Source organism: Athene noctua, chromosome 17 (genome assembly GCF_965140245.1).
Source record: "Athene noctua chromosome 17, bAthNoc1.hap1.1, whole genome shotgun sequence".
Taxonomy (NCBI): domain Eukaryota; kingdom Metazoa; phylum Chordata; class Aves; order Strigiformes; family Strigidae; genus Athene; species Athene noctua.
In genome coordinates, this window is record NC_134053.1 from 2,915,489 (window position 1) to 2,942,349 (window position 26,861).

Genomic DNA, 26,861 nt, shown 5'->3' on the forward strand with positions numbered 1-26,861 from the left:
ATGTGGAAATCTGCATTATCTTCACTGCACTTGTCCCGCCTTTCCTGGGTTAAAGACAGAGTGCAAGGTCTTTAACACAACTGTAGTTGATTTGCCTGCTGAAAATCAGGCTACAGCTTCAGCATTTTGAACCCACTATAAGAATTCCTATGCAAAAAGTGATCCCTTCTTGTACCAGTGGAAGTGGTGTCACTGGGTACTAAATCAGATGGGGAATGAATAGGTGAAAACTAATTCAGAAACCAAATTACTTTCAGGCTAAGCCAGTTTCTGTTTCCTGTTGGAGCTGCAGCCAGAGAACTTGTTTGCCCTGGTATTGCAAACGTTTATGATTTCTTAAGAGCCCAGTACAAAGCTGATTTAAAAAACAAACAAACAAATAAAACCCCCTGAACTAACCAACCTAACAAACCCAACTTGTTGAAAAAAAAAAAGGGGGAAATTTTGTGCTTTGTGTGACAACTGTTGCACCTACCGAAGGTTGAAGCAGGTTTGAGAGCATCTTAGGCTTTTTTCTGGAGGGACCAGATGCTGTATTTTAAATAAATAAATAAAAATCTTATCAACCTAAGGGGCCTTAGCCTTCTCAAGAGATTAAAGTGCTTTCATTCATTTAACCAGTTACAGCTTCATCATGGTCTGCCAAATCTGATGCTTCTGGAGCTGAGCTCTAAAGCTGTAACTTGGGCCTCTGTCCATATGTTCACAAAAGGTTACAAACTAGATTTGCAGGCATCTGCTGATGTGGCCTTTTTGCAAAGTTATTCTCTACGCATGAGCAACGTCTGATCTCTTCTATACTGTCTGTTTTACACTTGCTCACTCGAAGTTATTTCTTGCTTCGCTGTTTCTTACTAAGTTTATCAGTGATGTAATAGGCAGGGAGTGATAGGAGATTATTGACAGATTTGTTTCCACCCATGTAACCTAGCTTCAAGTAAACATGAGGTAAATCTGTCAACTGATTAAATTGCAGGACTCTTAAAAGCAACAAGGGGGAAGAGAAACTTCACGTGTAGAGAGGAGTTTCTCCCTTTAGTGATAATCCTGCATTGTCCATGTGTTATTTTTAAGTTTTCTATTTTCTAGTTTCTATAACATTCTGGATAGGAAATGCACGTCTGAGTTTAGTCTATTTAAAAATGTGTATAGTCGATATTTAACTGTTAGAAAAACAAATATTCATTGGCATTGTTACAGTTAAAGCGATGCAAAAATTCCTTGGCACAATGCATACGAGGGTAAAAAAGGAAGAAAAATTTGGAAGTTGAGAACATGTGATTGTTGTGTGCTCTACCAGGGCTGTCCCCTCCTGAGCCTCCTTTATTGTGACTGCAAGTGTATGTCAGGGCTTAACTGCTCAGTCGTGCTTTTGCTTTATTCTTAAGCTGAGTTGACTGTAAGGTATTTTGATGGTTTTGTCATGTTAAGTCAAGGATGAAAGTAATTCGTCTATTTATGTATGTATATTTAGACATAGTATTTTGGATACTGTAAAATATAATGTAGATTAGTTTGTGAAGTGGTTGCCACAGCATGAAATATATGTATGAAAATATAGCTGAAGGATAGAGGGGACTGTAATTCATTATCTTGGTGATTTTCTCTTTGCAAACTGTGGCTTTCTTTTAATGTTACATTTAAGCATTTTCCAGGACATACCTCCCTGCTCACAGTTAAATAAGATGTTAAATTTATCTAGTTGCAGCAAGGTGTGAGTTGTGTCTAATCGTGAGTCATTTTGTTTTGGCAACTCCTTATTTAACTTAAAGTTGCCTGGGAGTTACTGGGATATAATGGCAGCGATGGGTGACTTCACACACTTTGTTAATAGTTTGTTCATGGAAGGCTGATTTATCTTTTAATTTACTGATTTATTTATTTTTTATGGTTTTTATTTGGTGTGTATCTGGACTCCCTATCTCCCTTCCCTCCCCACTCCCTGGGGAGTGATATCCAGGGACAAGTTGTCCTTCCTTATTTCAACACAGGATGGGCGAAAGAACAATTTATTTACTTATTTTAGTAGTTGACTTTTTTTTTGTGGTGGTGGTGGTGGTAAATTCACATGTGGTTTTTGTAGTATGGAATTGATGTTCACTTTTTTGTATTGCTTCCTTTGTGGCCGAATAAGTCGACTGAATGAATTGAACCTCAATAGCATATCACTTTTAAACTGTTTTCTTCTAGAAGTGAAGGGTTGTGTGATAGCACTGTGTCTGCGTGTCTTATTCCACATTGTCTCTTTTGCCTGCTTTGGCCTCGCTTTTGAACTTGCTAGTCAACTGCAACCAAAGTAGGTAGAAATGTAGAGGTTTCAAGGAGAAGTTCTTACAAGCTTCATGGAAAGAGCCCAATGGAAGGTAGAGAATCTAACCATCAATTCTGAAAAAAGCTGCACAGTCTTCACAGATTTATGCACACCAGAGAATCCACATGATCAAGGTCTTGTCTAAATACTGTTCCCATCAATAGAAATTGCTATCTAAAAATGCAAGAGTGACTGCTAAGTCACTGAACCATAATATCCAGTGCCACAGGAAAACTGGCATAATTAATCCTGCTATTCACAGAATTGCTGGTTTGAAAAATCTGAGTCAGGGAGGCTGGTTTAAAGTTTAGTGGATACTCTAGCACTCTTCCAGTCATGCCTTGATCAAGTGTTGGATGTTACGCAGATATTTCTAAAAGAAAATAGGATAATCTGAAGCTAGACTGTCTGATACCAAGGATAAAAAGACAGGCAAAAACTGACAGGAACCAGATGTTGAAAAACTAAAACATGTCAGTTTTGTCAAACATGTTGTACTTTCTTCTCTGAAACTATAGATTTATTGAAGAAAACTGTTGTGTAGTGGGATTTTTTTTTAATTTTGAATACTAGCTAACAGCCTAATTAAAAAATTTGCATTGGACTTCATTGATATATTTAAGAACTGGGCAATGGATGGCAAACACCCACCCCACACCCCCCTCAAGAAAAGAAAGTGGTTTGCTTGGTTCCACTGTTGGATATGGTCACTGGTGTGGTTCTCCGTTGAGCTAACTTAGTGCTCATTCTATTCAGTGCTTTGATCCATGCTCTGGAAATAATTGTAAATAATTCCTGATGAAATCTCTGGACAGTCAGAGGGATAAATAACAATATGCATGGAGCAGTCCAGAGGGACTCCTCGTTTCACCCCCAGCAGGCCAAGCTGGTGGTTTCATTTTGCATTCAGTGGCCGAGGTTATAAACCTGTGAACTGTAACAGCCGTGGGCAGCTCTGCTGGAGATGGTGACTGAGGAAGATCTGGGAGCTGGAGGAACCGAAGAGCAGTTTTCGTGGGTTGATGTGACAGAAGAGCCAATGAAAATAGAAGGTGCTCTAAGCAGTGCTGACTGTGCTTTTGGTCAGTACTCAAATACTCTATATAGTTACATCCTTATTTGAAAAACCCTCTGGAAGCAGTGGTGAGAATTCAGAACACAGCTGCAAAATGACTCAAGCAAGAGAATGTATCTTGCAATAAAAGATTTGAAGAACTCAATCTATTTAATTTACAAAGGGAAAAAAAAAAAAGAGGTGTCTTGCTTAAAACATGTGTGTTCCTGCATGGTGAATGCCAGTTGCAGAACAGCTCTGTAATCTTCCAAATAAAAGCATAATGAGAGTCAGTGGCTAGAAGCCACAGTCAAATCTGTTTTCTTTCAAATTTAAATATGTTTCTAACAATAGAGTGATTAACTATGAAAATAGACTGTCAGTGGAAGGATGTTTTCTTGATGGATATCAGCTCTGATCTAAAAACATCAGCACATACAGCTTAGCTCAGTACAGTTACAGGGTTAATTACAGATGTAACTGGGTGAAACGCAAAGACCTGTTTCAGGAGAGCCAGAGGAGGTGATCTGGTGGTTCCCTCTGGCCTTGAACGGGTGAAGAAATCAATTAAATAACAATTGCATTTGCCATCTGGAAATGGTTCCTCTAAATCTTGAGAAACAACAGGAAGAAGATTCTGATTAGTAGATCCCAGGATTTTCAAAGGTGGTATTTGCTTGTCTGGATGTTTTTTTGCTTTTTCGAGTGTTGCGTGTTATGGGTGCTGTGGTTTGAGTGGTTCTGAAAATGCCCGGTCCGTGTGACAAACACAGAAATATCCAAGTAGTGCTTTTCAGGAGTCACCATAAATAAGGGCTCAGGCAGAAGGGGAAACAGAGCAATTGTTACTCACCTTTCAACTCTGCTCAGCTGGTTGAGTAAGTGATATTCTTATACCGACAAAGTTTCAGGCAGTGGCTATTCTCTTTACAAAGAGATCTGTATTTTTCAATGAATACTGTTGAAATAGCAGTCTCATTTTTTTAGACCATCTCTTTTTTTTTTTTTTCCTTCCCCTGAATTACACTGGTTTATTTGTTTCCTACTTCTACTTACCTTTGAAAATGTGGCTCTACAAAGGTTCTCACGAAGTCCGATGTGCTTTCATCAGGAAGTTTTTAACCACTTCAGGTTTACAAACCTATTTTCCTACTTCACTTTACATTGCAGCAGATTAATGTAAGATGAGTTATAATTTGATAAATGGAATTGAAACACTTTTCCCATGTATTTGACATAACACTAGTGAATTCCAAGCAAATTTCCTCACTGCACAATGACCCGTAGCCTAACGGAGATTCTCTGGTGTATTATTGCTTTTTATTTTACAAGCTGACTGTGCTGAGTGTGGTAAATGACTAAAAAAAGGTCTGGCCGGTCTTTTCTCTGATCTATTATTTAGTGACCTGCCTTAGCATGAATGAAGGTCATGGAAAACTTATTTCATGGTAGTGATGCCCCATTTTTCCATATCACTTTTAGAAACTTCTTAACAGATTTTTCTTCCTGTTTCTTTTAGAAAGTGGACTTTTTTTTTTTCAGTCCTTCATGGACTACTGGGAAGTACATCTGCTAGAAAACGCAACTAGGCTTTTGGTTAGTTTCTTTTAAATTTTTAAATAATTTTTCTATAATAAATACTATAATTCTTTTTTCCATATTGGTATATATAGTTTAGTGTAATTATATCTTAATCTTTTTTCCCCTTTAGACCACTAAGTGTAATTCTGTATATGTACAGCAACTTATTCATGGAAAAGTCTTTCCCATACTATGTTGTACAGTAGCACCTCACATTGTACTACCAAGGGAATAAGTGATTATTTTCTTAAATGCTTTCAGGGTAGGTGTGTTGTCACACACAGAGTACTTAATTGCAGCTGGAGATAAAGACATTGTTTGAGGCAGATTGGAAGTCTTCAGTAGATTCAGGCTTTGGAAAACAATGCTGATCCTGTCTTTAAAACTGAAGACTTTCGCTTAAAACTGAGCAAAACTGTGTATATAGACCTTTGTTGATGCTATGAGCACTTTACTGCTACAGTGTACCCTGATTCATACTCCTGGTAAGGATGCACAATTCAATATTTGCAGAAACCAGGAATGTAGTAGCCAGTTATTCAAAGAAGCTTCACTAGGTTTGGAAAAAAACAAAAATTCTTTGGCATTCTTCCTTGCATCTTGTTTTAAAATAACCCTGGTGCCATGGTTACAAGACTAGTCACATTGCTGTTTCTCCTGGGGATCTCACGTTGTGCATCCCCATATGTTCTGGGGATCTGAATTCCTCTATTTGCTCGCTCCCACCGGGCCTTGGGTTGCAGTCCTGGACACATGCCTGGTGATTGCCGTAGCAGGTGCAGTGGGCACCGGTCATTGCCAAAACTTTTCTGCCAGAGTGCATCTCCTGGTTTGTAATTTGAATGTAACGTCTTCAAAATAAATGCTAGTTTTAACCTAAATATGGAAGATGAGCAGGGCCAAGGTATGAAACAAAAAGGAATTAATATTCTGGACCCAAGTTGAATTTGTATTATCCTGAAGTTAGCCATTACTTATCTAGAGATTTATTTACAGTTTGAGTTGGAGGGAACAGATTACAACAGTTTTTTCCTGTCTCTGGGAGTCTGTGTGTAGTTATCCTTTTCCACTACCTTGCTTCAGATAGCTGTTATCTTGCTTACCCCACTTACGTTTCTATAGAAATGTGCTGTGTGTGTGTTTTAGCAACTGACTTATGTTGTTTATTTAAAAAAAAAAAATCCCACAAACCAACCCCTCACCATTACTCTACAAAACTGCAGTAAAATTCCTTGGCCTGTCTAAACAGTTGCGTAAAAGGAGCTGAGGAATCCGTCTGTGCAGTGGCAAACCTGACTATTGTCTTTGAAGGGATGCTCCTTATCTAGGCCATTGTTTTAGCTTTCCTGTCTAATTTTTTAAACGGGTTTTTTACAGCCTCTTTTGATTTAACTCTTTATTCAGGCAGACAGTACAAAATTGAATAGGGAAACAGTACGCACAGAACTAACCAGTCTTTTCACCTAAAGATGTCTTCCAAATTTATCTTTAAAGAAAAAAATCCAATACAAACCACCCAAACTTGCTAGAAAAGGAGTAAGGAGAAAGTCAACTTGCAAGACCAAGTATGGAGTGCTAGCACAGACAGATGCATGTTTTTCTCTCACCCTGCTCAGTTAAATTTTATGTTTCTACTTAGGTTAATGCTATTTATCCTTTAGAAAAAGTAGGTTATGTCTGAGGATGAATAACGTGTCAACTTAAGAGATAGTTCTTCCCAGGAAATACTTTTAACAAACGTTATATATTCCCTCTTCACCACTGTGCCACAGAGGTCTGCATTCCATGTGACTGTTTTGGCTGGTTACAATTCTTTTTTCTAAGACAGTACTCGTGCTTGTTTTTTGAGAGGGGAAGTTTGTCTGTTCTCTGCCAAGAACACCAAATACCAAACATTCTACTAGTTACTATATTAGGCTGAGTCATGATAACTGTAAACTTTGTGGGTTTTTATTCCATGAAGAGTAATAATTTGCTACAGTGCCACTTACGGCAACATATAAAGGCCATCTGCAGATTAAACGTTGTTTCAAGACTGCCTCTAATGAGAAGGGGACTGCCGCTTTAAATATGGGTGAAAGATGCCTCTCAGCTTTCTGAAGGGTTAATTATTCTTCTCTGATTTTCTGAGGTTTGTGTGGATTAGGATTTGTTTTTCCCATCAGCTGAAGCCTTGCGTTGCTTAACAGAGCTGTCGGCTCTGGGAAGTTGATGAGCCAGAAGGTAGAACACAAATGTGTGTGGCATCTACTGTGCAGGAACTTAGTACTTTGTGGACACTTAGTGCTTTCCTGCAAGATAATGTCCTCCATTCCTAGATACCTCGCAGTTAACCTTTTGTGGGAACACTTCCCAAATGTATTAATACGAATTATCTAGTGTGCTGTGATCGTGCACCTTGATTGATGGCGTAAGCAGCTTGTTGTTCTCTAGTTATCCTGGGAAGTTCTCCTCAAGAAATAGAATAATGTAAAAATGATATGAAACCTAATTTACTTTTTAGTATATAAAAAGGAAAATTACAGTCTCTGTTAACAGGTTGAATCCAAGCTCTCTGTCAAGGCTACAAAATACCCCTCATGTGTGCTGGGAAGCACAAGTGGAAGAAAAAACAGTGGTCCTGAAAATGTTCATGTTGAATTCAGTGAATCTCTTGAAGAGGCTTTCATTAACATTTGCTTGTTTTAATAATGCTAGAAGCAGGCTGAACAGATTTTCATACAAATAGGGCACAATGTATTGTAATTTTGACCTGCAAGAATCCTGCAGTTCTGGCTCACGGCCCTTCTTGGCAAGTGTCAGCCACACTGAACAGCTTTTGCTTCTTCACTTAATTTAATTCTTCCCTCCCCTGGGCATTATGAAAAGCTGTATCTCACAGCCTTTGCAAGTAATTGGAATGGCTGTAAATATTTAATATTATAAGTTTGAAAACAACTGATTTCTAGTCTTCCATTTAGCAGTGTTTGTTTTTTTGGTTTGTTGTTTTGTTTTGTGGTTTTTGAAGTGAAGAAAAGATAAAGAACATGATTCTCTTCACCCAAAGAATTCAGATAGCTGTTTGCAAAGTGCTGTGCATCACGCTTTATATTCGCTCTTTTAAATGCAAGAGGGCTGTACTATGTAGTTTCTGTGAACTATTCCTTAAAGAAAATATGAAAAACTTTTTTCTCATTTTTTTACTTCACAGAATTAGAGTACGAAATAAGCAATTCTTAGAAATCCTTATTTGCTGATAGAAATTTTTGTGAAACTATAGTACAAATTTATTGCATTCAGTACAGTGGTTATACTGAGTCTTGTTTATATGTATTTTTAATCTTACAGCCTTATCAAGTCACCTAATAGAACTGTACCCTTTAATCATGACAAATTTCATTAATACCAAATTGGCCAGAACTAAATGCTAGGGATGTGATTTTGGTTTGGGGTTATTTTTGGTGTTTGTTGTTTTTTTTCCTGTAAACAGTTTGGTTGTGAAGATCCATTTAACATTAAAACAAACTCCAAGGCAAAAAGAACATGCAGGTTGAAATAAGAACTGGTCACGTCATTAATGTGCTTTGTGAGCACGATTTTACTGAAAGCTTTTTCGCTTTATTTGGTATTTTAATTTGGAAATGCAGTAAATGCAGTTGTATGTCTTACTGCTTTTTAGGTCGGTGGAACAAAAGCTGGAGTTGTGCGTTTCTTGGGAGAAACTGACTTTGCTAAAGGAGAATGGTGTGGAGTAGAACTGGATGAACCTCTGGGAAAGAACGATGGAGCTGTTGCTGGAACAAGGTTAGTCTGTCATCAGGTAACAGCTGCCTTAAAGGTTTTGCATCTCTGTATTCTGTTTTGTTGTTTGCAATATCTTACATGAAATTGTGTATCAAGGGAGGTAAGTAGGCTGTAAACCTGACTGTCTGCTGATGGTGAGGGGGGGATCGTTAGACACTGATTTGAATTTTTTGACGCCTACGCATCTCTGAAAGTCTGTATCAACCCCACATTCATGGGATTAGTTGATCTCCTACTCCCATGTGAGTTTTATTCATAGGCTGGTAATGGAAAACACAATTTCCTGCTTTTTGACAGTCTGCCTGGATTGAATGCTCAGTTAAGAAAATATCTCTGGGTATGTAATTACTGAACTTAAGGGAAATCTTTCTGCATTGCAGGAACAGAAAGCTCCTATACCAATATTTGCTTCATTGTAAAGATTAGGAACAGTGTAACGGCTTCCTCCAGTAAGTCACACTTAGAGAGCATTACTTCACATCACAAGTTAACTTTCTTTCTCATTTGGTATGAGGAACAATCCTTTAATTCATTAAAAAGAGGTTTTACAAGGATAGGTGATCACAAATTAAATTTTAAGTGGCTTTTGTTTATATATAACCAAATTTATATGTTCTTTACAATCAAATATGCATACATGTGTAGCTATGTATGTAATAAAATATAAAGCTACTTGATTTAATTAAAATCTGGGTTTTACTTTTAATTCTCTGCTATCACGTTTGCTGTTGGCAGCTCAGAGGAATGTATTGAAGAGGAAAGCTATGCATGTTAAACTTTGAACCTGAATGGAATTTTTAGACAACAGAGCTCTAGCTCGAGAGTTTACCCTGTTGAATTTCTGAAGTCTGATATAATCATGCTGTTTCAGTTTCTGAAAGTCCCTGTCCGAATCTAGTATTTAAAAAAAAAAAAAATTTGCAAAATTGCAATCTAATATAGATTAGGTTGTTGCCAGCTGTTACCTGTCGTTTAATACTTTGAGACTATTGATCTAGAATTCTTAGTGAAGCCAGACCATGTATCTGAAAAGACAGATGTCAGTACTCTAATCTGTCTGCTTTGCTTTCTTTAAAGGTATTTTCAGTGTCAGCCAAAATACGGTTTGTTTGCTCCAGTCCACAAAGTTACGAAGATTGGATTCCCATCAACCACACCAGCGAAAGCAAAGACAACTGTCCGAAAAGTGATTGCAACTCCCACAGCCCTGAAACGGAGTCCAAGTGCATCTTCCCTGAGCTCTCTCAGTTCTGTGGCATCTTCAGTAAGCAGCAAGCCAAGCCGTACAGGACTAGTAAGCTTCTTTTTCTATTGCATGCTTTACGTTCCCAAGCAGGAATCCACGTGGCACTTGCCTGTGGTCTACTTGTGTAAATTGAGAATAGAACAGATCTTGGGCAGAGCGCAATATGCATTTAATTGTGCTCTCTTTTTCCCTCAAAGCATGCATGAAGGAAGGAAATCTTAGCTAGCCCTGAAGAAGAGCTGAATATTTGAGTATTTAAGCTTACAAAGTTAATTCAGGCTAACCGAGTTTTCGCAATAAGAAAGGGGCTTGTGATGCCAACAAACTGAAAAGGCATCAGTGTTCTCTGACTGGAATGTTCATTTAGTTGTTAATTTTCCTAGCACTGCCTCTGTCATATGGGGGTTTGTGTTTGAGGATCTGGTACGCACTAAAGCTTCCATAGATCAATCTTGATTTATTAATCAGGAAGCTTCAAACTGTCTAAAACGTTTTCTTTTACTGTTAAAGAGATGAGTCAGCTGAAATACAGAAGAATTAATTGTCAAGTCTTTGCTGACAAAAAGCCTCTTTCTTTTATTTTAGATTTGGTTTTAATCCTATGAATTCATAAAATCTAAATGTTGCAAAGTACAGTGGCTCAGGCGAATTCTAACACAGTACTAATTCCACCTAATACACTTACTATGGATTCTTTTAAAATTACTCTGTTACATAAGTGTCCTAGTCTTGGGTTGCAGCAGTAAACCAGAAATCTTCTGGGAAAGCTGAATTTTAAAAAGTCTCTCTTTTAAGGCAATTAAAAGCAGAGCAATAATTGGTTTTTTTCCAGAGTCACCCTAGTTTTTTACTTTTTTTTAAACCGAAGTACATAAATATATCTAATTAAAAAGAGATCCCTTGTAACTCCCACCAGTGTGGGACCAGTTAGCTGGCACGCTGTCCCACTGACCAGCAGGTGCAGAACGGAGGTGACTTATTGTACTCCTTCAACACTGGCACAGATTGCAAGCAAACAGAGGTCAGCAGTTGGTCAGGGCGACAGGGTTAACACCACAAAAAGCATAGGGGGTTTTTATTTGGCACAAGCAGTGGGAGTTTATTACTGAGTTCGCTCTGGCAGTTGCACTTCTAGCTGCAGAGTGCCCCCTAGTTTGAAATCGCAGCATTAACATGAGGTGCTACCTCAGGTTCAGGGCAGGCTTTGGGAGTCGGTGGTGAGGCATTAATATGGACCTCGACGTTTTATTTGGTATGCGATGATACTCTAAGCAGCAAGAGAGTACAGTCAGACATTGTAAATGTCTACAGTGTGTTTGCTTGTTTTGCCTCTGTGTTGTTCCACAGGGCTTCTGCATGTTTTGGGCCATAAAATACAAAGTTTCTGTAATCCATTGTTTCTGGAATTACACTCTCAGCTTTCTTCCAACTCTTTTTCTAAGGCAACATGAGCATTTAGATACTATCCAAGTTAAAAAGAGTGTCAAAATAATTCTGACGCTTCTTTTTTTTTTAAAGTTAAGCTGCTGAAGAAAGAGGATTTCCCAAAATCGTTTTGACACAGCAGACTTTTCTTACTCCAGTTTCTAGGAAATTTGTAACTTATCTGGAAATTGCTGGGCTCCTACATAGTCATCTCAATTATTCAAGGCTGTTGTTGTTTTCTTCTTCCTGTGTAAGAAAAGCAACCATCAGAGTAGATGATCTAATGATTTAAGAGAGCTGCCTGGTGCAATTTGTATTTATCGCCAAGTCTGAAGGACGTTGGTGTTTCTCTGAAATCTTTTGGAGTTCTTTTGGAATCGGGAATTAAGTTTGATTCAAAGAGATAGAGTTGTTAAAAAGCAATACGTTCTGAAATGAGATATCTTCTAGAAACTGAGAGGATCTGAAACAACTAATCTAAGCATCGAAGTGGAAGATGGTTAATTCTGCCTCGTACCTTTTCAGTCACTTGATACAGCATTTGCAGTGGACTGTAGATGTATATCATTCAAGGCTGTGAGTAGGCAAGTTAGAAAGGTTGTGTGGCCATCATAACAGAAGGGGAAGAGTGTTTTTGTGATGACAGGAGGATATGTTAACAACATCCGTGTTATGCTTTCTGTTGGGGATGTTGTCCCATGCCAGCATTCCAGGCTGTGTATGGCAATTATATTTCAACATTTTGATCTCTGAAAGGATCAGAGAAGAAACATGCTCCTATTCTTGGTCAATACTATTAGACAGAGCTAAAGGTTAACATAACAGAAGAGCAAGCCTTCATTTATTGGTTTTTGCTTTACATAAGGCTTTAACTGAGATGTCATTCTCATTTAATACTTAGACAAATTTCTGAGCTGTTAAGCTTAAAGTCAGTTTTTATAAGATGTATTGGATTTTTTTGGTTCGGTTTTTGCTGTTTTCACAACTTTGTCACTTTAACTACATCATTTCAGTTTATTTACTTTCCCTTCTAGCTCAAAAACTCTTTAGGAAGTAGCAAACAGGGTCATGCTGAATTTTCACTCACACTGGTTCTATTCGGTGGAGCAGAGATCGTGCAAAGTCAAGGAAAACCCTAAGATTCATTTTCCTATAGTTATCCAGATTGATTCATTTTTGTCTGTACTCTTTAAGCTTAATCTTTTAGATCTTTTTTTCCAGAAGCAATTTAATTCCAAGTGATAGAAACATATGTTTTAATCAGATGCCAATTGTTCTTCACAAGGTTTTAGATGTAAGGCTGGCTTTCTAGGTCAAGGTAAATACTTTTTATCCTGGACGTTTTATTGCCATTGTAGAGGTGCAGAATGCTAGTTGGAGTTCCAAAAGATTTCGATAAAGAATTTGGAAATGTCATACTGTTGCTGGTGACCCAAGATGATGACTTGGTAACTAGAGACACAATGTTTTTAACTTGCTAAAAGGCTGCCTTTTTGTTGTTTTTTTTTTTGTTTTTTTAATGCAAAAAGATGCTTAGAAACATAATGAGCTAGGCTTTGTGTGAGTCTACTAAGCACACCTTTGTAGAGTCCAGCCTTTTGTTTTCACTTCAACCCTTCTGTCTCCTACACACTACCTGCTGATTGCTAGAAAGCAGTCTTACTACACATGTATGGCCATTGTTAAATTCTAGAAAATAATTTAAATGTAAACAGAGAGTGCACAATATAGCACAGAAAGCATTTGCTTTACTAACCCAATGTTTGTAGAGTCTGGAGATCTCCTTTGTTTTCACTTGATACAGAATGATTTTTAACTAACTTACTTTGTGAAGTTGACAGAAACATCTTCCCGGTATGCAAGAAAAATTTCTGGTACCACAGCCCTGCAGGAGGCACTGAAGGAGAAGCAGCAACACATTGAACAGCTCCTGGCAGAAAGGGACCTGGAGAGGGCAGAAGTTGCAAAAGCAACCAGTCACGTAGGGGAAATAGAGCAGGAATTAGCACTTGTTCGTGATGGACATGACCGGGTAAGAGTGGTGTTGCTGTTCTTAAAATAGAGGCTTTAAGACAATTCACTTAATTTCAAAAATGGTGTTTTCTTCTTGAAAAGATCTGGGAGTACAAAGTGGTGTTCTAAAGCTAAAGCAGTCCACACCTATGAGATCTTCCTTGTGGGAGCTTTGGCTTGATGAGCTAGCGGATGCATTTCATTTAACTAATGCTGGTTGAACTTCTCTACGCATCTCAATAAGTGATGGTTTTCTTTTATTACATGCATATTTGAATATGATAACATCCTGTGCCTTGGCCCATCGCTTTACCAAATTGTGATCACTGAGGTATAGATACATAACTTGGAAAAAATTTCCAAGATTTTTTTCTTATTCTTCCTGCTAATTAGCATGTACTGGAGATGGAGGCAAAAATGGACCAGCTACGAGCTATGGTGGAGGCTGCTGATAGGGAGAAAGTGGAGCTTCTCAACCAACTTGAGGAAGAGAAAAGGTAACTGAAAACTGTCTATATTAGTATAACTCCATTAAAAATAACCTTTGCATTAAAAGCAAATGCTGTGGTAACTTTGAAATATGAAACACATTTCAAATAATGCAGATTTGGGTAATTATTGTATGAAATTTTATCACAGTTTCTTAAAATTAATAATAAAAAAGAAACTCTCTTAAATTTGAGAAGGGAAAGCCAGAGAAAGTGGATTTTTTTAGAAGCTCTAACTATTGCTCATAGCTGAATTTCATGCAAGTCATTCCTTTTATTATTGCTTTCTGTTATGAAGGATTTTATTCCTAGTCATGTGAAATGAATGGATCATGCCTGATCTTCTTGAAACGCTCTTCTTCCACTTCAAAAATGAAGATTTTGATAATCTCATTTGCTGACAGTGTTGGATTTAAGAATTTACAGATTAGTTCTCTTGTGAATAATTTACTACTACTTGTCATGTACTTCTAGGTAGGGTCTCTATTTTACAGGAAAATCATCAAAGCCATTAATTTTAGTGCCTTTTCCAATTGCCTTTTGAAATCACTTGAAGAAAAGAACTGAGATTAACACATAAATAAAGTTAGGAAAGAAAATAATCTGATAAATTATTGGGACAAGATTAGGTGAGGAAATAATCTGATGGATCGTTTTGGTGGATTTGGAATGCTTTTGAAAAGTGAGAGCCTATTTAGAAAACCCATTGTGAGTCTGCGCTGTAGGCCTGTGTGCGCCCCTGAATTCAGTCAGATGTCAAGCTCTCTGAAAGGCCTCCTTAAAACTAGAAATCAGAGATGAGAAAAATGGTAAACCCTGGGCAATTCCTTTACAGTTTTTATGGGACCCACTCTAGCTGAATTTTTAAAACAAACAGTAGAGTTAGGTCTGGAATTATTTGTCTATTCGCTATGAAATAATGTAGTGGACTTTTAAAATTTTTTTGGGGAAAAAAAAGAAATAAAAAGGACAGCTTTGCAGCACCTCAGGTAGCCTGGCTGTGGACCTGCTTTTGCTGAACGCCAGGTCAGTGGGGGTCTGGTTTACTGCAATCCTCCATGGCCTTGAGCTCACCTTCAGCATGTTGCTAGGCAGCGTGGCAGTGCCGCTCTGCGCCTGCTGCCCATTCACCAAAGTGACATCCTGCAGTCAGGAAAGCATTTCACAGCTTCAGCAGTGTAATATTTTTCCTTCCTCCTAACCACTCTAGGCTTATTTACTTTGAAAGTTCTCTGTAATATGTATTCAAGTCAGTCTCCAGTGACTCAAAGTCAAATAATCTTTGATCCGCTGTCTTCCAAAGCACATTGGTGAGACCCATTTCCAGTAATTTCTTATTGGTTTTTTATTTTAGACATCCATCACTTGTAACTCCCTTTGCAACGATTTCTACATCTGTCAGCCAAGCTGTGGGCACCAGCAATGTGTGTAATTCAAAGGAAAGAAGACATGCTTGTCTCTTCCTTTGCAACATCTTAGAGTGTTGAAAGGATCAAGGAGAAAAGGAGGAGATCTGGCCCCTTGTTCGTTGGGGTATACCAGAGTCAGGGGAGGGAAGAAATAACTTTTTACAAATCTTAAGTCAGATAGCTTCTCACTTCTATCTTCTCATTCTAAGACTCCTCTATAGGCAGGACAAGTCAGTGTTGTTTCTTGCGCTCCCATTCTGCATCTTGCAGTTCATCTGGACACTTTAACGTGTTTGATTTTGATGCAAGTTGATCAGCACAATTCTAGAAGGCCTGTGGGTATCTTGGATGTGCCCTAACTTTCTGACTGTTTCTTAGGTGAATGGTAGAATATACTAAATGTGGGATCAAACTGTTCGTTTAGGTGACCTCTTTCGAGGATGTGCAGAAGGGTGAAAGAATGAGAGAATCAATGACGACGTAAAGGTTTTCTTTTTCTCTCATCAGGAAAGGCAACAGAATTCTTTATAGAACAGCAGGAAGACTGATGCCCTACTTTGTCAGTGGTTGTGTTTCAAAGACAATGGCTTTCCTTCTCACCGATGCGAGAGATTTCTCCTTAGTGTTTCTTGCAGTTTGCTGGTACAATCAGAATGATGTCACTGTAGTTCTGATTTCCACTGAAAAGTGAGCTTGAAAGCATTTTCTTTCAAAGTTACCTGAATTTTAATAAATTGTCCCCACAGGAAAGTTGAAGACCTTCAGTTCCGTGTGGAAGAAGAATCCATTACCAAAGGAGACCTAGAGGTAAAATATCTCCAGCTTTTTAAACAGGGTGTAGTAGGACACAGAAACGCAGTCAGTTCAGATTACGTGTCCTGTTCTCCAGAAGAGAAAGGCAGGAATGATTAATAGATGCAATTCCAAGTACATGCAAAGCACATGAAAGAGATTCCCAGTTCTGCAGTCCATGAGTAAGCTACCTGTCCTGAAACTACAGGATTGCACCCTTAATTCAGTTACACACTTTGACAAGGGTTGTACTGTGAAATGGCTGTAGTTGTTTCAAGTAATTAAGTTAATTCAGAGAAAACTCTTTTCGATGCTTTATTTTATATCTTACGAATGTTTCTGAAATTGCTTAAAAGTAACCACCACCAGCAAATCATTTTGAAGTCATGAAATTGCAAGTTAATATTTATGCCTTTGAAAATTAGTATTGAAGACGAGTCCTGTTTGTCTTCAGTCAATTTTTTGAATAATCCCTCTGCTTTCCTTAGAGAAGAATGATTAGCAAAGAATGTTTTGTCCTGAGAGTTACTGTACACAAAATCTAAACAGCAATTAATGTGTGCAGTTTTTATTTCTGCTGTTAGTATAACTATAATGTTGGGCCAAAACACAGTGCGTTGTTATACAAACAGAATAGGAAAAATTTAATGAAGGTTTACTCTCAGATATTCGAATCCTTCCAATTTTTATCCCATATTTCAAATTAAAAAGCAAGATACTTTTTTTATTGTTCTATGTTGTTGTCTAATCAGAAAAATGTTAGAACTTCTTGCACAGCATAAAATACAAACTTAATTAACTCGTGTTCCTGTAAACCATTTATGATCAAAGTGCTAGCCTTATGAAAAGTATTCATTTCATATAACATTTCTTTTATTTTAGTCTTCCATTCATTTTAAGATACCTATCTAGATTCCTCATAGAATGCTTCTTTTATTGTTTAGTCCATGGAAAAATTTTAATTTTTTATTTTATGTTAAATCAGTTGATAGTCATGGCAAACCATCTTAAAGACTCTGGTTTGTCAAGATGCATAACTTGAAGAGTTTAAACTGAATTTAAGGTAATGAAACTGTTGTTTGTGTTGGAATGGTAGTGCTAAGTCTGCAGGTGAAATATTTTTGTTTGTTTGTTTTTTTAATTTTACTGATAGCGAAAGAGGCAGATTTCGGAAGACCCAGAAAATGTAAGAGGGCACTTAACTGTGCAGAGACATCCCATGTTAACAGATTGTGTGCAGAAAATGCTTATACTTATTCACTAACTGCATAATCTGTTATTGAAACATTGACTCTAGTATTTGTGTGCATGTTGCTTTCAGAGCAATTACAACATTTATCAGAAAGAATGTGTGTAATGACTAAACGTTGTAATCCCCATTAACTGAAGAGAGGGCGAATGTGTCATTAGAATTCTTTAGGGTCAAAATCTTTGCAACTAATTGAAGAGTAGAGGAGCTTGTAGAAAATGACTGTCCAGGATGTTGTAATGTCTTTCATTTAAATGCAGGATTTTAGCTGTTTTCTTCACAAAATTCTGCATGCTTTCCTATGAGCTCCTACTGCTGTTCAATAGATGCAGTATGCAATTAGCCAATTAAATTTTTCTGAGGAAAAGAATTGGTATATTCCCCACCTTCCCTTATCTTTTTTGACATGAAATGCTAAGGGGAGAGATGATTTCCAATATCTGAAGAATTAGGGTGCAAAGCTGTCTGATTTTACCGTATCTTCATGTAGCTTCTCTTCAAATTGTGTAGGAAGAAATATGCTACTGAATAATAGAAATTACCTTACAAGACGTTTAAGCAACCCTCCTGCTTCCATAGCTCAGAATAGTGGAATTTAAAAGCCCTCTCTTTGATTGGACTCAGGAAAATTTATCCCAGGTTGCCTCCTCCACTGCATCCCCAGCCCAAATAGGAAGTTCTCAAGACTAAAACTGGTTTCCTGCTGTGCGTTCTTAGGTGGTCCTTTTGCGAAGCTACTTCAGCGATCTGGGTCTCCTCTATTCTTCCAATTGGGCTCACGGTGTGTTAGAAGTAAATCTGCATGTGCCCTTCCTTTCTCTTGTTTTGTGCACTCCTTGTTTAATCCTATCTACTCCCGATTTCCCTATTCTAATTTTTCCATACAAAATTGACATCTTCACTCTCTAAAGGAGAGGAGTGGGTGATCACTTAGTCTCCAGGCTAATGCTTCATGATCTCAGTCGTGTTCTGTGATTGTTACCCCAGCACGAAGGGAGTGAAGGTTGTCTTGCCCCTATCCTAGAACTGATTATCAGCATTTATGGCTTCAGCACAATCTCACAGTTTGACCCAAAGATGGAGAATCCAACAGTAAAGTTTATTTTGAACTGAAAGAGTAGCTAGAATACACAAGTGCTGAAAATAGCAGATGACTCGTTTCTGAAGTTTATTCAAGCAGAATTCTTTGAGGTTCAAGGCAGAGCAAGGCTCATCTCATTTCTCTACCACTCTTGATCTGACTGTGAAGCTTTGGAGAAGGTGAAGATGCTTCCTTTGGTGGTGGTGGTTGTGGTTTTTTATTTTCTGTTTTTCTTTTCCATCCAAGTGAAGGTTTGCAATCAAATTTTTTTTCTTCTTTTTGTACTGTTCTGTTCTTCTCAGTTTACTGTGTTCTGGGTTTCCTCAAAGCAGAACATAATCATTAAGATAATTTCTAGATGATCAGGAGAGAAATTTGAGTGATTCAAAATTTTGCAGTGATTTTTTTCCTCAGGGAAACCAGAGCGTGTCCCTTGGAAGTCAGAATTCTTTAAAGAAATAATCCCTCATGCCCTAAACGGGGGAAAAGATGTTCACCAAAGATCTCTGGTGTATTTTTTTTTTAATCTTTTATTTTCATTTTGGTAGGGTTTTAATTTATTTTCTTTTGTAATATATAAGAGATGGGATTAAAAAAGCCCCCAGTAATCAGTGATGGTATAGCTGAGCTTTGCAGCAGTAAAGCAATGTCTGTAAAATTAATGATCAAAGTGTTTGGGGTTTTATGTAACGTAGAAAAACTTAAGCTAGCTTATTTTGCAAAGTCATGCAGGGAGAATTCTGCAACTATCAGGTTTGGGGTTTCTTGGTTTTATTAGATCCCTTTGGTGAATTAGAGCAAGGAAGCTATGAATATTCAATTTAAAAAATAGATTACTTTTCAGGCTTACAGTTTTGTTGTGGATCAGAACTAATACTAACCTGTCTCAGAGAGAAGACTGAATTATAATGTTATTTCCCTTAGAATACTTAGCTCCGTTTTCAAAGGCTGTGGGAGGCAAAAACAATAGTCCATGTTCTTGTGGGGTTTTTTTTTTCCCCCATATACACTGAAGATCTTCTACTGATAGAGAAACAAATCTGATACAGAATTTAAAAACAAGACGAATCTAAGAAGCAACTTTTAGTATTCATAGATTTTAGTATTTTGGACCTAGTAACTATATAGTAAAAGAGTCGACTGTTTTCAGCTGGAAAAACATTTAAAAAATTAAACCTCCAGATGTCTGCATCCTTTTGGGAAAGAAGATAATTTGATGTCCAAAGGAATACTGTGTTTGGAGGAAAAGAGCCCTGAAGGAAAACGAGAGGCTCATCCCCATCCCACTTGCTCTGCAGAGACTACATAAGATCTTTTAACTGCTGCAGCTGGTTTGGAGGCAGTACTAATCAGCTTGTCACTCTATAAATAACACAGTTCTGTAAGGGTTTTTAAATATCATATTGCAAAGATCAGAGAAGCAGCAGTGTCCTGCCAGCTGTGCACACGCTGCTGCACTGCGGTTTTGGCGTGAGTGTGGCTGTGGAATTATTCACACATCTTCCTGCCTTTTTGGATTCTTTCAATCCAGCGTTCAGTGGGTAGCTCTTTGGGTTGCAGGACTCTCTTCTGTTAATAGTAGTTTGTAGGGTTTGGGGGTTACTGTGTTACTTTGTTCTGCAGTAAATTAGCTGTGACAGTTAAGCTGTGTGGCGAATTTTCATCGAGACTGATGGATGCAACTTCTTTGGTTAATAAACACATCTTCAACTTCAGTCGTCTTCTGGACATCCACCTGACTCTTAATGTGGGCAAGCCTTGTAAAGCTCCTCTTTTTGGAAAAGACACTGTGAAGCAACAACAGACTTTCATAATCCTTTTAGTTTAGATTGTTTAGTAAATTTAAACCAATAGTGACCTGCCAGACCTGACACAGTACTCGAATCTGGGCACTTCAGAACTAAGCATGGCACCTGGTTCTTATCTCTTTATATTTCTTTTTTCTCCTCCTCACCCCTCACCTTTTCCCCGCTTCAGAGATGCAAGGCACATTTGAACTAGCTGCTGGACTTCCATCTCTCAAACTTCAAGCTTTCTTGCAAGGCCTCTGGGAGTATCTGGGTATCAAGCCAGAATATCCAGTATTCTGTGTTCTTGCTAAAAATTCTACCTCCTTGTAAGCAGAAGACAGAAAGTACCTACTCACTTAGTTTCATCTGCTTCCTGCTTCTCTTGAGGAACTTATTAAAATTAGCAATATTTTTTTTTCCTTACTTCCACATCTTGTTTAATGTATTTAGACTTAAGTAACTATAGAGCAACCAGACGGATTCACTTTGTTACCTGGTTTTGGAGAATCTTACTTGTTGCTTGTTTCTTTCTTGAAAAAGGAGGAGGAGGAAGAACTAGGAGGCTTCTGCAGTTATAGACAACTATTTTCTTTCTATTTCTATTCAAATAATTCATACCGTAGTGACAAATGAACCTTAATGTTTCCAGGTCTTGGCCAAAAAGGATTTTTGTGGCTGAGACTTGAGATACAGCTACCATTAAAAAAAAAAAAAAAGTTGAAAAGTTTTGATTTGCCACACGACCTTCTGTGGTGAATTTTTCTCCCCTGGTTAAAAACTAAATCATTTCTAAAATAAGCCCAGTACATTGAAGAAAAAGGTTAGTGGGATGACAAGGAAAAGGACTTACTATCCTGTTAGAACAGATACAGATATATATACACATATATTTTTTACATAACTATTCTAATTTGTGCTGAAAACTTCATGTACTGATAAATAACTTCTACTTGGCTGCATGAAACTTTTTTGTTCATGTTTCTTTGTTTGTGATTTTCTTTTTTACATTTATTTTTTTTTTACACGTCAGTCCATTACACTTTCAGTCCATCTTTCTCATCCATAGCATTTCCCTGTTCATTTTATCCACTGCATCTTCTCTGCTCATCATTGGTAGAAGATTCTGGCAGCACGGCCTGCATGTGGCTCCCTCCTCTTGTGCTGGCATGTGATGGTGGCACCGTTGTGTTCTCTTCCTTTCCCTTTTTACTAACAGACGCAGACCAAACTGGAGCATGCCCGCATTAAGGAGCTTGAACAGAGCCTACTCTTTGAAAAGACCAAAGCTGACAAACTCCAGAGGGAGTTAGAAGACACTAGGGTAATGGTTTTCACTATTTAAATAACAAGACTGATTTGTGTTGTGGAAGATTTCTGATGACACAGTCTGCTGGGTATAACACGTGCTGAAACAGATCCTTGCTCCTGCCATGACCAGTACCTGCTATAGATATAGCTGGAACACTTTAAAAATTAGCATTAATTTTGAGCTTCAGTGTTGTGTGTGTGTGTACGCTTGTATATGTTTACTCATTTCTTCAGGAGAGTTCAGGTAAGATGTCTTAAAATGGCAAAATTAATACTTGAAGACAAAAGTAGCAAATGGGACCATGAACTGACATAAAGGAATGTTCAGTGGTTCATTTTTAGAAGTAAAGTTCATTAAATCCAAAAAAGTATGATCAACTGTGCCAATGCTTTTAACACAGACTTAGTATTTGGGGATTGGTTTCTGAGGTCTTACATAGCTGTTGTACTACTTGCTTTGCTAAGTCATCGTTTGCAGTGGCTTTTTAGTTCTTTTTTTCCACCCATGACATAATCTTTTCATGGATATCCCAGTAGCGTTAAAATACTGTTACATGTCAAAATATCACTGGACATACATTGTCCGAAGTTGGAAGTTCAGCAGATGTCAATTTTTAAGGATAGATATTTTTATATATATATTCATGCTCACACGTGCAGCTTTTCTTGAAGTTGAGATATGGATGAATATTAGAAAACCAAGGATGTACTATATAATAAGTACTTTTAAAAAACAATTGCAGGTAAGTAATACCTTTTCCAGGATGTTGGTATAGTAAGGAGGTTGAAACAGTAAGTTCCTAATTGGAAATAATTGTGGTAGCTTCATGTGCTTTCCCATACCACAAGCTGCTTCAACAGCCAGAGAAAAGCTCAGATAAAGTGAGGACACTTTTCCAGAGAGAACAGTGGAGTGGATATAGAAAGAATTTCAAAGGATTCGGAGGCTAAAAATGTGTTCGTATTTTTCTCTGACAGTCTTATAGCTGGCATGAGATTAATTTGGAAGCAGTTATATCAAAAAATAAAGACCTCAGGGTTCTCCTTTCTTTTTCAGTCTGCTTAAAAATGGTTCCAAGAACCATTTTGTTAAACTCTGATAATATACATAAGTGTGATTTGTACATTGTTTAGCAAGTCATTATTTCTAGATAACTTCAGAAAAATGAATTCAAATAAGTTTCACCTTTAGAAAGAATGTAATATGCATGTAATACAAAGATGTGGACATTTTTCTTTTTTTAAAAGCAGTAATTTATACATAAATGAAACAACAGTTGGTCTTGTTTCACAGCCTTCCATGTAAAAGCAGCATTTGCTCTTACTCTTAAGGTTTCTTTAGAATTTCCATAGAAATAAGAGTTGACAATGAAACTCAAAGGTATTCTAATCCAAAATGCTGGTAAGAATATATTAGTAATGTTAGTTTGCAACACTCAGTGGTTTCTTTTCAGTGAGACTTAAGTGGTTTTGTATTAAACACATTTTTTAAAATTCTTTCTTCTTTTCTTAAAATGCTGTTAATCATAGGTGGCCACAGTATCAGAAAAATCTCGCATCATGGAACTAGAAAGAGATCTAGCATTGCGGGTGAAGGAAGTAGCCGAGCTTCGAGGGAGATTAGAGTCTAGTAAACACATTGATGATGTGGACACTTCTCTTTCATTGTTACAAGAAATAAGTTCTTTGCAAGAAAAAATGGCTGCAGTTAGCAAAGAACATCAGAATGAGATGAATTCACTGAAGGAGAAGTTTGGAATTAGTGAAGAAGCATTGCAGAAAGAAATCAAATCACTTTCAGCTTCAAATGAGAGAATGGCAAAAGAAAATGAATCCTTGAAAACTAAACTTGATCATGCCAACAAGGAGAACTCAGATGTAATAGAGCTATGGAAGTCAAAGCTGGAATCTGCAATTGCCTCCCATCAGCAAGCAATGGAAGAACTAAAAGTCTCTTTCAGCAAAGGTGTAGGGGCTCAGACAGCAGAATTTGCCGAGTTAAAGACTCAGATTGAGAAGATTAAATTAGACTATGAAAATGAAATGTCAAATTTAAAACTGAAGCAGGAAAATGAAAAATCTCATCATTTAAAAGAGATTGAATCACTGAAAGCAAAACTGTTGGCAGTCACAGAGGAGAAAGAGCAAAACCTGGAAAGCCTGAAGACCAAACTGGAAAGTGTGGAAGATCAGCATCTAGTAGAAATGGAAGACACTTTAAACAAATTACAGGAAGCTGAAATAAAGGTAAAGGAGCTAGAGGTACTGCAAGCCAAGTACAATGAACAAACCAAAGTTATTGATAGTCTTACACCACAGATCAAAGCTGCTGAAGAAAAGCTTTTGGACCTTGCTGCACTTCAGAAAGCCAATTCTGAAGGTAAATTGGAAATCCAGAAACTTAGCGAGCAGCTTGAGGCAGCTGAGAAACAAATTCAGAATTTAGAGACTGAAAAGGTTGATGGAAGTAGCAAGGTTTGTATCAACGTCCATCCTTTTATTTTTACTTTGTTTTTATTTTACATTTGTCCTGTTCTAATCTGCTATAGCAAATACATCACAGAAGAAACAGGTTCTGTTGAATGCTTATCATAGTACCATCTGAGAAGGTTTAGAGAAGGTCTTAAATTTCGTGTCTCTAAACAGGTTTCTAGTGCTTGGTCTGCACCACTAAGCAAAAGCAAAAAAAAACCAAAACAAAACAACTCTGTTGCCTTGCTGCAAGCTTCAGCATGCCTCTGCTGAAAGCTTTGTGTTATCAGAAAGTTAGTTTGGCTTATTTGGGAGAAGAATCCTTTTAATATACCAGTTTTTAACCTTTGGTGCTAGAGGTATTCAGATAAAAAGTGAGTTGAGGGGAAATGTTTCCCCTGTACCTTCACTATCTTGCCTCTCATCAAACAAGATGAGGGAAGAGACCATTAAAACCAAAAGAAAGCAAAAAGGATCTTGGTGGAACTTTTCTTGCAGGCACGGGTATGCAGTGATGTTGTTAGGCACCGTTTCACAGCACTTCTGAAGCAGAGACTGCAGCGTGATCCATCTTGCCAAGATTTTTCTTGGGTTTGGATGAAATGTCTCTTTAAAGTTGATAGCATGTCATTCAGTACTTGAAAGTTGTTCCACCACTGCAGCTAGGGATGAGGGTGGTAAGATAGTCTTTCATTTTAGGGGTTCCCCCACGTCCCCAATCTGTGTATGACCTGACAAGCTAGAGCTCTAACTGTAAGAGTAGTGGGAAAGTAACTGCACAGCTTTCCTAAACCCTTCACAGATGGTTCCAAGATACGACATTTCTACAGATCTTTGACTCTATTTTTAAGGTTACCCTAGATTTCTGCACTACCCCTGGGTGTGGTACAGAACCTTTTGAAAAATTACATCCCCGTATGTGTATTGGTCTAAATAACCAGTTGAAACATAAAAGCTAAATTTATCAGATGAAAAAGTTAAAACAATAAAGAAGCAAAACTACTAATTCAGCTGATGCTGTTATTTTGGAAATTTTGAATGTACTCAAATGTCTGCCATTAAATAACGTTTTCACCATTAATTCCAAGAAAACAACTAAATTTTAATTATTTCAGATATATTCCAAGATGCAATTAGAACTGTGATGTAGTCATCAGTGGAAATCAGCTTCGCTCAGTTAACACATCCCATTTTTTTTCTTTTTTTTAATTTTTCATCTTACAGTGACTTTAATATTACAGTTATTTCTTTCAGATTCAAGTTTTAATTTCTTATTTTTTCATACATGTTTAATTTTATTTTACTCCATTTCATCATCTCTGTTAGGCTAGTAATCTGGCCAAAGAACTGCAGGGCAAAGAGCAAAAGCTTCTTGACCTTGAGAAAAACTTGAGTGCAGTAAATCAAGTTAAAGATTCTTTGGAAAAGGAACTTCAAATTTTGGTGAGTAATACCCAAAAATTTTGATTTTTATCCTTTGGATTTTGGTTTTTATGGTGAGAGTGTAATGGAAATCTGAGGATCAACTCTGACTGAGCAAAGTTTTTTTCAAAGCTATTTTACTTATGAAGCCAAGGGTTTGTGACTAACAGGATCCATCTCAGAATGAAAGGAGCATTTCACCTGAGTTCTCTGTTATCAGGTGTTTTGTCTAAATAGAACTCATCTGTGTATGGATTGCAGATAAAAATAGTAAACCAAATCAAAAGCAGCATGTAGCTTAAATTTAGACTACTCATTACGGAACACGTGGCCCTTTATCATACCTGTTGTACAAATTAATGCTCACTCTGCACACGTCTTGCAAATGGTTTTGGAAGACATTTTTCACCTGATTTCTCATTTTGCAAATTTAATTAAGTTTGCAAGTATTCTGTGGTTGGGTGGGATTTTCCTGAGAAACTCCACAGAGTTAGTAACAAAACGACATGCTTTTAGGTTTCACTGTCCCTGACATAAAATATTTCCATGGCCATAGTAAATATTTGAAATTGGTGGAAGAGTCTCTCTTCTTATCTTCCTCGGGATCCTCCCTTTTCTTCACAGACCAGCATCTCTTCCTGCTGGTAAAGCTGGGAAGCACTAGTTTGAGATTGATCACAAGGCTGCAGATGTCCCCTCACACCTGTGAGCAGCATGGATAGCTTCTTGCGTTGAGAAGCCCAGAAATCACGTCTCCTACACTGGACTCTGTGGCTGCAGTTCTGTTGCTGTGCTAGTTGATGGAGAAGTTATTTTGGAAGTTTAGGGACTTGCTTGCAACCAAGGCAAGGGAAAAATCTTGCTTTATGTTGCTGAATATATCTACGCTAAACTGTAATTCAAAAATAAGATCTGTTTATGGTAGGAGCGAAGACTCTTCTATTTTGTACTTGAGAGATAACTAATAGAAATTCAGTGGTTCAATTATCCTGCTATGACCAAACCTTACGTTAGGTTTTTATCCATTTTGCAGAAAGAAAAATTTACTAGTGCAGCTGATGAAGCAGAAAACGTTCAACAAACTATGCAAGGTATGTCTTCTTCTAAACTAAGCAAAGAACTAGAAAGCTGCAGAAGATAAATGCTGCAAAATAAAGGTGGTTTTTTTTCTCATGTGCTTTCAAATTGACACCTGGCAGTACAGCAGTTTCAGCAGCTATGGAAAGGACAGGATTACTTGCAGCCTCTCAAGAGTAATATACCTTGCAAGTAGGTGGGATTGTCTGCGTCTAAGCAGTTACTAACTTTGTTTTCAAAATTTTACTTGCATAGAAACAATAAAAAAACTAAACCAAAAAGAAGAGCAGTTTGCACTCATGTCTTCAGAACTGGAACAGCTGAAGTCTAGTTTGACTGGTAAGGAAGTAATAAAATGGA

General features: G+C 37.5%; 1 protein-coding gene across 3 annotated transcripts in view; it reads left to right on the forward strand.

Moving 5' to 3' along the window:
- Positions 1-26,861, forward strand: part of CLIP1 (CAP-Gly domain containing linker protein 1) — a 70,270-nt gene that overhangs the window by 18,728 nt on the left and 24,681 nt on the right. For all 3 annotated transcript variants that reach the window (XM_074921573.1, XM_074921574.1, XM_074921572.1), the window contains exons 4-14: positions 8,605-8,729; positions 9,807-10,023; positions 13,235-13,432; positions 13,807-13,910; positions 16,057-16,117; positions 17,256-17,288; positions 21,439-21,543; positions 23,061-24,005; positions 25,329-25,445; positions 26,458-26,515; positions 26,757-26,840. In XM_074921573.1, the coding sequence (XP_074777674.1) occupies positions 8,605-8,729; positions 9,807-10,023; positions 13,235-13,432; positions 13,807-13,910; positions 16,057-16,117; positions 17,256-17,288; positions 21,439-21,543; positions 23,061-24,005; positions 25,329-25,445; positions 26,458-26,515; positions 26,757-26,840 (2,047 nt within the window). The remainder of the gene's footprint in view (positions 1-8,604; positions 8,730-9,806; positions 10,024-13,234; positions 13,433-13,806; positions 13,911-16,056; positions 16,118-17,255; positions 17,289-21,438; positions 21,544-23,060; positions 24,006-25,328; positions 25,446-26,457; positions 26,516-26,756; positions 26,841-26,861) is intronic.